A 13,519-nucleotide genomic window follows, 5' to 3' on the forward strand; every position below is an offset into this window, starting at 1 on the left:
ATGAGTGTTTGCCGTAACCAGTTGCTCGGCAGTCAAAGGGAACCTTGGAAACGAGGAGACTAGGTGACTACACAATGTTATTTGTGGTGGAGGTAGTTTTGTAATAGGTAATAAAGGCACCGAATACGGCAATATTGGTAGCATGATATAAAATTAATTACAAGCACAAACATTATAAGCGAAACATAGTTTAGCTTACACGTGCCTGTCAATTCAACTGATAAAATAAATCAGAATATTATTTATTGAAAACATTTTCAATATATACTATGTTTTGTATGATGTATACTTTAAACTACATATATAAACATAAACATGCACCATAAATAAGTCGTAGAATTCCCACTGCTACAATAACCGGTACCCAGCCACTATTTGCGACCGTGTCTACTACCTTGCGATTGCAGCTCGAGAGCCTTTCAGACCCACTAAGTTTATACTCCTCCTCCAACATCCTTTCATAACCTTTTCCCTCTTCCAAAATCCTTTATTTCGTTTTATAACTTTTATATCTACTATCGTAATTTAATTTTGATTGATAATAATGTGTACTTCATAATTGGAGTAGCGTATACATTGTTAATATTCTGTTATGTATGAATTACAAAACTTGAAGGGCCTCAAAATAAATGAAATAACACAAATAAATAAATTTTTACTAGAAGAATATTTAGAAAGTTATATTTTGATACGTGCGTATTTTTTCGGTTCAATGTAAAGGCTGAAATGAAATTTCTGTCCCAGACGTGAATGTCACCGTCTGTTCTGTATATGATTGATCAATGGTTGTTTTCGGACTATAAAACAAAAAAGTATGCGTGATATATTACCAATAAAAATCTAATATTTGCAACAGCAACATTGAAATCATTTGCAGTTAAAAAACCTTTTCATATTCTATAACAAATTCATCCAAAGATTTCAGAATTAATGTGCCTACTAACGCAACTAGCTACTAAGTCAAAGTTCATCCTTATGAACCAAATTAAAATAATGGGTATTTCAACCCAAACAGTTATGAGTTAAAAATACAAAGTTTATTTCTAGGACGTAGTAGTAACCCAAAATATGACTTCTGGAGTCATTTTAAGCACTCGGTCGCTCGTGCTACAGAAAGTAACAAGGAAAGAAGCAGGAAGATACGTTTGCAAGGCTGCAAATATCAGAGGCGAAACATCGAGCGAAGTTGTTATACTAAGAGTACAGTGTAAGTATTTCTCTGTATATTTGCATGTCATGTATATTTTACTAGCATAACATACGGGATAGTTTTAAAAATTGCATATACTGAAATTTTTTTACCATCGGAGATATTTATTAATTGTATACGACGAACTTTTATATTGACGAAAAACGGACTGTTTTGTAATTTCTCCTATGAATGAAAAAGTATTACATTCAAGTATAAATTGAATACAATCTGTTGCATAATAATATTTTTTATGCAGAAGATTGTAATTAATATTAATATTGACAGTTTAACTAGATTTAGATACCGTAATAAATAGAATAAAGATGTAATTGTAACTATATGCAATAAGTGGTAACTTAACTGAAAAGGCATAACAGTAAGTTAAAAGTCACCCATTATTGATAATAGGATGACATGCATGTAATATTGTAATAGAGTGGTAATTATTAACAAAAAAGAATCGCAAGAAAACAAAGAAAAAATGTTAGAAAAAATATTTATGAATACAATAATTATGATATATGTTAAAGCCAAAGTGTGAAATAAAAATAATTATCAACCCACAATCCTGCTGTCAGTTCAACGTAGAACTTGGTACTTACCACCTAAAGCAACTAAGTCAATACCATAAACGATATTACAGCTATGACTATACAATGGAATAAACGACACCAGATCTAGGCGCGTAATCTTGAATAAACGTAATTGTAATCTTATGTACAGCTTTCGGGTATAATTTTAGGTTCAAAAATAATTCATGTAATATTAAATTCAGTAAATATTTGGATACAAAATTTTAATTATAATAACAAGATGTTTTAAGGGTCCTTTCCGATTCATAGAAAGTAATTCAAGTGGCTTATTAAAAAAATATTTTTAATATTTATTTATTTGGTATGCATAAGATCATTATAAAAAATCTATCATTTTTTACTTTAATGTAATAAAAGTCAAATATGTTTTAAAAATATTTGAAATTTTCACATTCGAAATAATAAAATTACGATTTTTTTATCTGCTCGATGCTTTTATCAACATATGTAACCTCATTTGTTTTGTACTACAGTTTCTACGGTAAATTTTGCCTAGACGCTTTTGTCGTGAAATATAACTTGGCATTGATTTTACACTTAATTTATTCATTCCGGTATTATACACGTCAGATACGATGACATGTATTTGAATAATAAAATGTCACTACACGGTTGGCAAGGTATGAGTTACGGCACAATAAATATCCTTGTATCTGCGAGTAGGTATTCAAATGATTGCGGTTGGGATCGACATACCCACTTCCTTCCGCGGCCGACTGGCCGCCGAATAATTGCCGCTGAGGAAGGCAGTAGCAGTAGTAAATCATCGAAATTATTGCCTTATATTACTGCGACTCACCACGAACCTTTGCAATCTGTTGTATTGTGGGTACACATTAATTCATAGAGCTTTGTTTTAGTTAGTGGAACCGGAATAAATTCTATTTAAATCCACGGGATTCATTCGCTTAAATTGTGTAGCTCTTCTGTTACGCAAATAAAATTTCGCTTCAGTATCTTATTCTAAAAACTGTACATCCAGACATTGCTTCTGTTTTAGATATACTTAAAATAATTAGTTTAAAACTATGGTATGCATAATGTAGAAAAAATGTTTAAGAACTGCTTTAAGGTTTTAAAAAGGTAAAATTAAAACATTTTTGTATTACAAAATCGGAAAGATGTACCGTAAGCTTTGTTTAAAACTAAGTTATGTAGGCACCTACAGAAACATCATCACATCTATATTATAAAAATATAATAAATAATAAACAAATAATAAATATGTTAAGAATATTTGTGAAAAAATAGATAATAATAAAAAGCTGATATCCATTTCGCTGATATTTTCTTCAATCGTGTAATATAGTAATTTTATACATGTGGTTTTGTGAATTTGCACACATGAAAGTATTTTATGCCCATTGCTCAAAACTTAATAGCGAAGGGGAATGGAGAAAATAAAATTCGTCGTAGTCGATATCAAATTGCATTTCAATGTTTGAAAATATTTTTGTCGCAGCAATACACGTTTCATATGTCACAGAAATTTTTATGAAAAAAAACGATGTTATATTTTTAGAGAATTGCGTGTCAAGCAAAAATGTAATTTAGTTTCTGACAACGATTTTCTACGTCAAAGAGCATACTGGGTTAAAAATTTTACCGTGTTTAACAAAGTTTGTATAGAATTGCATTTTGCACTAATAATATATAATATATAAACGCTACACACATCCTCCTTGCAGTCCATAGATGCCCACTGCATGGAATAGGCCTCCGCCAAAGATATCTATGGGAGGATATACCATAACCACCACGCTTGATGGGTGGGTTGGTGATCGTAGTGTGATACTATGGTACGCAGAAAACGCTGTGGGCCTCGGCGTCCTCTGCGAACTAATTTGTGCGCATTGATAGCCCTGTATAATTTATGCACAAAGTGTGAATTATAAAAAGTTGTATCCTTGGAATCGAACCTGCTACCTATGACCGCAAGTTTCATTCCTTTCCTCCTTTACCTCCCTATTTTCAGTTTAAATACTAAAAAAAGTGTAATGATCGCTTGTCTATTCTCATTTTCTTAAAATTTTTTGTTTCGCTTTTAAATAAAATTGGAGTTTTTGTTCGTCTTTAATTATGATTTATCTCCATCATTACCTCTTGAACTACTCTCCTAGATATCAGAAAGGAATGGTAGAATAGCGTAGTTTCCGGAGACTAAATATGTTACTTACTGACATAGAAGATATTCGCCAATTTTCGCAACGCTTCGTATACAGGTTGCCGAGCGCATTTTTTTTAATTTCAATTATGTTCTGTAGACGTTGCTGATCATCGTTTGTGAATATAATACCCTTAGCCGGCTTCTAAATAGACCTGGGGCAGATAGAGACGGAAATATTCTAAGCGCAAGTACCACCACAGCGAAATTTTAATTCAATTTTAACTTATCTGAACGTCTATCATGTCTATTGAACTTCATAGATACTTAAAGTTAAAAAAATACCTCAATATTCGTTATTTAAATTTGAAAATAGTTGCAGGATGTTTACGGATACCTTATATAGAATATTTGATTATAGGTGTATAAGCTCAATGCATATCCAGTTTCGCTGCGATTCAATGTATGGTATATCCTATCAAAAAGTTAATAATTTAAGAAATAATAAATAACGTTAACAAAATTCGAATAACTACATAATAAAATTAATTATTGTTTAATATCTGATTCTCTAGACTTTGCTATGCCAGAAGTTATCGGCCTATCGCATTACAGTAGAAAAAATAAAGTAATATGACGTATTTTATAGATCACTCTTTACATGGTGATTGGAAATCGACGTAAAAGATTTAAAACTTTTTACTGAAAAATCTGTTACACATTCACTCCTTTAAAGGTTTTATACCTAAAATAATCATCCTGTATATACGCGTATTATATAATATGCAAAACCTCACTTCCATTTGCTACTTGAGAGGTATTCCCTCAGGTTGTTTTATGATATGTTGATACTACTAAAGAAGCACTTTTCAGATGCACCCGTATGCAGCGACACGTCTCCGCAAGTCGTAGGAGCTGCTCTGGACGAGGCACTACATGTTAGATGTTCAGTGCACGCTGATCCTGCTGACGTCACTTTTCTTTGGCAATTCAATAATAGCGGGGAAAGTTTCAACGTTTCACCGGCTCGATTTGGTGAGAAAATGATTATATTCATTGACAATAATATTTTTTCAATTATTTTACATTAAAAGAAGACTTACTATTGCGGATAGAAGATAGGACAAGATTCCTGTTTGTGCGAATAGAGTTGAAATTGAACCAAAAAAACCTGAATTAAAAAATCCAATATAAAGGCAAACATAAGCAATTAATAAATAGGTTAAGTATTTGTTTAAAATTTGTATTTGTTTTAAGTAATTATTTAATAATTAATACTCAAGTTTGTTGTTAATATGGCGTATTTAGAGCTTGTCTCCCACAAGCTCCAGCTGTTCTGACGCAGACACGTGATAGCACGTCGAGAGTTTCATGGATAAAATATATAACTTAAACCTAGAACAGGTTATCCAGGACAACACTATGCGAGGGTCCGTGAAAAGAATGAAAAAATTCCTAAAGGGCCAGACCGGGGTTATTGGTACCGCGCGGTGCGATGGTTTGTTGGTAGAAATATATCTAGCAGATTCATACACACGAAATAAAAAAAAAGTTTACAAAAAACATGTTCCAGGTTGATATTTGCGTTATATATATGTAGACCCAATGTTTGTCCGGCTGCTAGCGATTAGTAGAATTCTAAGAGGGTTATTGAACATTTGAATGTAACATATAACTCAGACTGGTATATTTTTTATAGGAGTCATCAATGGAAGTACTAGTGAACTTCGATACACGCCCGCAAGTGAGAGAGATTACGGGGCACTAACTTGTCGTGGCACGAACGCGGTTGGCCGCCAGCTGCAGCCATGTGTTTTTCAAATTGTCCCTGCCGGTTAGTAGCACGTTTATACAATATAGTTTTCGACTAAAACATTTGCTACTTAATGAAGGTCACCGCCACTCAACCGCACCTTCGAAACCGTCGTGTATCTAACACGCACTTTAATTATACATTGCAAAATGTAATTAATTTTATAAATGTTTCGCTGTGATTCACTTTGTGTTAGTTGGAAGTAAGTATAAGATTGATTAGGTTAGACAATTGATGGTTAATGGTTAAATAGTTATATTTCTAAAAGCATTTTAAGAAGATAATAGCACTAGGTATACTTAAATAGGTATCACAAAAATGATTAGATAATGATAACAGACAACATAAACATAGAGTCTAAGAATTATACACATAGCATCTAGACACTATAAATAAGTATTTAGAGGATTGATTGGTAATACGTGTAAAGGCTTTAGGGTAGTGAATGTATAGCATATTTGCCAACAAAAATATGTAAAACTTTTACGCTTACAACCTGTACAAAGTGATCACCCTAAAATATGTTACATTAGATATATACAATTAATTTATTATACATTGCCACTGGAATATAATAGACTTCTGCAAAATTCTGCAGACACGAATTATAAACAATATTTTATAACAATGTGTAGTGATCTGAATTTAGAAAACGCTTTTACTTACTTTATACCATTTGGTTATTTCTTCACATATTTAAAAACTTTTAATACATTTTTTTAACGGCGAACTTAATACCAAAGGCATTCTCTGCCAGTTAGTTAACCGTTTGAACGGTGCAGAGAGTAATCAATAAAGGTAGGTGAAAATAGTTAATATCATAAAACACGAACAAATAAACTAAGAAAGTAAAATTAAATTGTGAAAAAACAGAATCAAATATATACAAACACCTTTTATAAATATAACAACGGCAACTACTTCATAAACATACATACATACAAGTATATATAGTTATAAATATTTATATATATATATATATATATATATATATATATATATATATAAGTATATATATATATATATAATACATATATATATTTATTACAAACCATTGATTTTTGCATGAGGTGTGCAATACATTAATTGACAGCTAATGAGCTATAAATTCACTCTCATAACCATTTTCTCTCCATATAAAATAAATTATTAACATAATAACTATATTTCCGAAAAAAAAAAAATTCGCAGTGCCTTATCAAATGCCAGGAACTAAAATCTATAGCATGTGTATTAATTCGAATCATTGTGAGAATTTAAATAAAACGACTATTTCTAAACGTTCAGCCAGACCAGCCGCACCGCGAAACTGCACAGTATTGGCCAGTAACGATTCCAATTGGATCGAAGACACGTTTAAGGATGAAATTGAGGATTACATTGTAATCCGCTGCGTCGCCGGTTACGACGGCGGTCTGCCTCAGTTACTGGTATTGGAAGCTTTAGAACCTACTACCGGTTTAACTCGATTCAACATCACCGCTAACGAAACAAGTGAGTTACTCGAAATTTATGAAGCGAATTTAATTTTAGTTTCTTTCAACATTGTGATTCGATTTTTTTTCAAATTAGATGGGGTTGCGATGTTCCTTATTCCAGTAGGATTTCTATGGGTAAACAATGCGGCCTTGAGACTTACGGTTTATTCTAGAAACGATAAAGGTGTCTCTGAAAAGGTCACGCTTAGCGCTTTAGCCTATCAGGATCCAGAACGACGGACAGGTAAATAAATTATCTAACTTAATATAATTTTTCGAATATTAAACGTACAATTTAAAGACCGTTTACATTTATGATAGTAGAAACATTAATGTTAAGAAATAGTTTAATACTTGTTTACATTACACAGATGGTAACTACGGCTTAATGGCAGGAGTCTCCAGGGCCGCTTTCTGGACAATTATTTTAACGGGAGTTGTTTGCACTACAACAGCAGTAACGACTGGCTTATTCTTGAGAAGAAAACGGTAATAGTGTGACTATTTAAACATTTAATTATTGTTGTAATTACATCTCTGTGTAAATATAATTTTCCGTTAAATTCTCGGGAATGGAATGTAACTAAAATGTATATACGAAATATATACCAGTAACATACATATGTGAGGACATGTTGTTTTATGTTATGAATTAAACTGTTATTTCCTTTACAGACGTCGTTCAACAAGCAAACAACGCACGTCTCATATACAATTAAACTCCGGAGACGGTCAATACGTTGTAGCGTTTACATTAAAACCTCCTAAACAAAGTCAACCTGATATTCTCAACCCGCCTCTTGGTAAGAACAAACCTACTATGTATACATCTATCCTATATATACACATTTCTAAAATTAAAAAGGTTTAATGTATTGAAAGCTGTTAGAAAGACTTAAGTTATGAGAGTTACCGATCTACTAAGCAAAACAATTATAAATAAAACAATTATGTTTGTTGATTGGAAATGGGTAGTAAATCCTTTAAAGGTAGAGTTCATTTGCTAACAAATATAAAGCAATCGCTCTAAAATATGTCAATTAGACAAGCAAATAAAAGCTAGCAGTCAAATTCTTTAGAGTCAGATTTTGTTTTTATTAGGTTCACAACACTTGTCGTTTTTACAAACAACAAACAATAAATAACGTATACATAAAAAATTAAACAAGACGTACGACTTTCGGGAAATGAACATATCACGCATTAAGATTAAAATTGAAACTGAGTAACACAGTGTTAATTGATTAAAAAAATTATGTATCTAAGTATAATATATACCTATGTTTTTGTTTGAGGTTTTTTTAACATTAAAAACTTATATTTCTTTAACCATTTTATTATAAAGCGCCATATTGTAAACAATAATTTATTTTGACATGTATTAATTCGAATTTTGGAAACTCTTTTTGTTTATCTATTCCCTATTGTTACGTTATTTAGTATTTCCAATCACTGTTTATAATTAGCAAATATATAAAAAAAAACATCAGAAGCTACACAATGTTAATGGCATAGGAGTATGACGGCAAGTTGAAAAATAATATAAGTATGAGACATATTAATCAAAGAAAGAATACAATTTTAATTTTTGATTTGTCTGTGGCGAAAGATCGTAATGTCGTAATAATGTAATATAAAATAGCTGGTAAAAGACAATTTCTCTAAATTTTCCAATCTAAACGCATATCCAGTTCTTATTTTTAAAGAAATCATCGTGTGAAAACTAGAAGATGTTTTGATTTTAGCTGTGTGTAAATAGTCGAATTATTTTCATTGCGTTGATAGGTAGGTCTACCGTGCAATAGGCCGTTCAAGGCGAGTTTCAGAAAGATGTCTAAGTCATTTTTATGTTTTACTATATAGTGTTATTTAGATGAACGGTGCTGCTAATCACATATATATATATTATTTTGACTTTCTATCTCAAAAACTCAGGCTGTACACAGTTCTTCTAAACTTGCCTATTATCAAGTTTAACTAAAACCTTTAATCAACACTTTAAACTTTCCGACAACTTAATAATGCGAAATATATAAATGAGAAACATTTGAAAGCAAATAATGTCTATTTTAAATTTATTTCCTACTAACTTTCCACACAACATGAATCCATGGGGTATAAGCAATAAAGCTAACCAAATTTCGTTCGGACTCCCTGTAGAGTCATTATAAAGAGAATTGTGTAAAGCTTCGAAAGTGGAGTGTGAACTAGAGTATATATTTACTTTATTGATGTATGAATACTTAATTTTCACAATCTTTGGTGTACACATACATTAAAATATTTTGGTATTACCTGAAACATGATTATTGCATCGTTAATATACTCGTATTGTTACATATATTAAACCACTTTCAAAGATCTAACCAATTATACATTGTTAATAAAAGTCGATAATTTAGTTTAATTTAGTTTAATTCTCTCTCAAAATAAATTTCACTTTTATAGATTCGAGTAGTTCGTCGACCGAAAAATGTGAAAATGAAATAGCTGTTAAAAACGGCGTACTTAATACAAGCGGAGAGTGGGCTTTGAATGAACACGAATCACTAAAAAATAGGCAAGAACCTCTTCATCCGGTGAGTTAATGTAACCGCATAGGATATATTTGGCCATTAATATTTTATTTTAGTACGACAAATGAGATGAACCTTATTCATTTAATTAATGAATTAAACGTAACAAAATAAACAAATCTGAAAAATATTTAACTTTTTTTGATAACCAAAAAACTTAATTATTAAAAGACTTAGGTCAAGTATCAAATTTCATGGCTTAACAGCGCATGGTAATAGCATTATAAAGCAATAAAATCCAATTTATATTAGTATGACCTATATTAAATACTCTTGATTTTTCCTAGTCTTTTGATTATTCTTTATATATTTTATATGTCTTCACTTCACAGATATCTTCACCGAGAACATCAGTACCTAATAGACCAGTTACAATAGACACTATGACCTTAAGTAAAAGAGGACATTTAATAGCAGAAGATATACCAGGACCAGAAAGTTGTGTGTAGAGAAATATGTAAATTAATTAAAGGAACGTTTATAATTTTTGTATTTATTAAAAGTTGTGTATTGACTGTGAACATTGTGATAAAATAATTGTAAATAAATGGTAATTTAAATAAAAGAAAATTATAATTGATAAGTATCGTTTCATTTATTACGTAATATATTAATTTGCGTCTAAAAAACACGGTTTTATAATCCAACCATTACTACTAAAACACATTAATTCTGACTTTCGAGTAATGCACGCATATTTTGAAGTTTTATGATCCATAATGATTGGCCTTTTGCCAGCAACTTGGGTAATTACGTTAATGTAGCTAAAGAAAAGTACGAAAACAATACTTTTATGTCGCACAAAATTACTATTGGGAAGTCTTGTCGTCGATGTTTCAACCCATAGTTGTCCACTACAAGGTATAGCCTTCCCCCAAAGCTATCTAGGGGAGAGATAAACTCTGAAAACTTCTCTGTGAACATTAGCAATCCTTTATAATTAATGCAAAATGTGAAATTGTAAAATGTGAAACGTTGTATCGAACCGGCGATCCACAATCAAAAGTCTGAATCCTCAACCACTGGGCTACCTTTTCTTTGGGCAGTCTAGCATCACACTAAAGTAAAAATTAAAAGTAATAGTGTGTTTAGCCCTTATCATATTTATATGTTTTGCAGCCTTTACTTAAGCCTTTATTTTCCGAATTAGCATATATTCGGACTAGAACAAACGTTTGAAAAGTCTACAACGAAAATAAATGGTTTCAGCTTTCCAGCATATTGAAAGACTGTAATCAATAAATCAAAGAGGCGATTTGGCTTGCTTGTGTATTCACAGCCTGACGAGATTCGTTTTGACCAGCTTTTTGACTTGTTCGGATAATATAATCTGGTTCAATGGTACAGTACATGATCTTTAAATGCGAAAGTTGGTTATACTATTTAGCAATATCTAAAATGTATTAATGTTATATTGACGAACAGTATTAAAAGATATTTTAAAATAGTGAAAAGTCAAAAAGAAATGAACTCAAGTGTAATTGACTGTTTCTATTATTTTACAATGAAACAAATAATCATTATTTCGAATGGACTTTGCTAAGTTACTTCGGAACGTGAAAACACTGATATAGAGTACATTTTATTATATTTATATTCGTTAGTAGTATAACTGGTCCCCATTTTGTTCATATCTACTACTGGGAACGCAATGTTGATTCTACCAAAGAAAACCACCAAAGAAAACTACCAAAGATTTACAGAATTATTTGTCTTCTAAATAGTGTTTAATACAACAGTGTGATTCATCTTCTATTTATCTTATCTTTGAAATTTCTTGCAAATAGATGTAAAAATGCTTGTATTAATCGGTAAAGCATATAGCCTCTTTGCTACAAATCCTTCATTGTAGCAAAGAGGCCATAAAACTATAAAACCTTTTAAAACGAGCAGGTGGTGTTACCTAGCAATGGTCCGGTGAACAGTTACGTGTCATTTTATCGTAAATATTATATAAGGATGGGGAAGACGAGACTAGCCACGTTAATCCTCATATTTAATTACGTATCTCGGTCTACCAACTACTGAAACGTAGTAATTTTTACGCCATATTTTTGTAATGATTACATCCTTGCTTATACAACCTTATTGTCCGCGTAAATTAAAAATTAACAAATTTGAAAATACAAAAACAAAACTTAAGTTTGGTTTATATTTATTTATATTATTCTTTTTCTGATACCATATAGATCCGAGACATGGTGGCTTAGGATGGACCGTATAAGAAGTCACCTAAAGTGCTTGAATTTTCAATGCGAGATCAAATCAGAGATGATGAGATCCGCAGAAGAACCAAAGTAGCCAACGCAAAATTGCTCGTCTGAAGTGGCAGCGGGCGAAGCATATCACTCGTGTAACTGACGATCTTTGCATCCGAAAAGTTCTCCAGTATGCCACTGGAGCCATGCCATGCCACTGCCACCATGAGCCGGCAGACACGGTGACACTTGATAAACTGGCGACATAATCAAGGTCGCGGGAAGTCGCCAGTCATTGTGACGTTATTTGGGGGAGCTTATGCCTTGCAGTAGGCGTCCATCGAGTGACGTGATGAATGAATACTTTTACAATTTTATTCATGCTATTCCTCAACCATTTCTAATACATCGTATATCTGTTCAAAGTTTAGTTTTTGAATGAAGTTGTACCTATCAGTAAAAATTTAAGGATAAATAATGGAAAACATGTATGAAGATTTCTTTTCATGCGTTATATACATAATCGCTAAAACATGACTCATTGACTGAAAAGCGTAAGCTATTTGTTTTATTTTCCATCTTTTTTGATAATCTGTATAATAGACTTCAGATAAAACTAAGCCGTTATTTAAAAAAATTCGAACATAAAATTTTAAATCTTAAACAAAAAGTCTAAATACTTCTTTGTACGACCTTACGAGAGCGAGTATGAAATTCCCAAGCGTGAGCTCGTTTAGCTCGTAATTTTTCATTGAGCCTGAGAGTCGACAGGAAAGCCTCCAATTAAGTTTCTCTTTACCGTTTGGCCCGGAAAAAGCGAAGAAAAATCGACAGTCGCGGAAAAGGACAATTCTGCGATGTCAGTTCCCGCACAACATATAAATTTAAGGTTTTTTTGTTAATGTTGCGAATACTACGAATACCTTTTAATAAACACCACTTTATTTAACTAAAATTTATTAGTTTTATAACAGTTACGTTACTCATGTAATATCTATATGCAGGAAGATTGTTTATAGGTGTAAAAGCTTTAATTTATTAATTCCTTTAAAGCTTTCACATCTATTACTAATTAATCCAAATAATAAACCTTCATCTAAAAAGTAAGCAAAACTATCTATATTACGTTAAGTTAAATACTTAATAAAATGCTGGAGTAGATAGGTAGAGATGTATCCAGATGTGACCATTAAACGTTATCATCGCGAATTCTACTTTTACATTGAGGTGTAAATGAAACATTATTTTATTCCGGTGCGAGCAATAAATCCACTCACCTATAAAGCTCGTAAAATTCGGTAGGTTGATTGAGTCAGTATTTTTATTGTTTCAGACCGTGAATCAATGGCGAATGTTAGAGTAATAAAAACGTTTTACGATTGTTTTCACGGTGAAATTTGTGGCCCGTGAAATACTCTTCCGCAGTCATTTTCTTACTCAACGTTCGATCCAGGAGACACACTTATTCTTTACGGCGACACCTAATTTTAACGGTCGTCACAGTTGGCTAACTTCCACATAATTCTCCTTTGATGCGCCGCTCTTAAATGATTAAATAATTTATT

At 31.7% G+C, this 13,519-nt stretch overlaps 1 protein-coding gene across 1 annotated transcript in view; it reads left to right on the forward strand.

Annotated features, from left to right (window-relative positions):
• Positions 1-10,290, forward strand: part of LOC137920047 (neural cell adhesion molecule 1-like) — a 71,273-nt gene extending 60,983 nt beyond the window's left edge. The window contains exons 9-17 of the mRNA XM_068763278.1: positions 1,048-1,207; positions 4,763-4,924; positions 5,589-5,723; positions 6,990-7,196; positions 7,275-7,424; positions 7,552-7,669; positions 7,856-7,983; positions 9,629-9,759; positions 10,089-10,290. Of these exons, the coding sequence (XP_068619379.1) occupies positions 1,048-1,207; positions 4,763-4,924; positions 5,589-5,723; positions 6,990-7,196; positions 7,275-7,424; positions 7,552-7,669; positions 7,856-7,983; positions 9,629-9,759; positions 10,089-10,205 (1,308 nt within the window). The 3' untranslated portion in view covers positions 10,206-10,290. The remainder of the gene's footprint in view (positions 1-1,047; positions 1,208-4,762; positions 4,925-5,588; positions 5,724-6,989; positions 7,197-7,274; positions 7,425-7,551; positions 7,670-7,855; positions 7,984-9,628; positions 9,760-10,088) is intronic.
• Positions 10,291-13,519: the final 3,229 nt, after the last annotated feature.

Source organism: Battus philenor, unplaced genomic scaffold (assembly GCF_028537555.1).
Source record: "Battus philenor isolate CCGP_79_NKW_IND1 unplaced genomic scaffold, ilBatPhil1.0.hap1 SCAF_17, whole genome shotgun sequence".
In the NCBI taxonomy this organism is placed as follows: Eukaryota; Metazoa; Arthropoda; class Insecta; order Lepidoptera; family Papilionidae; genus Battus; species Battus philenor.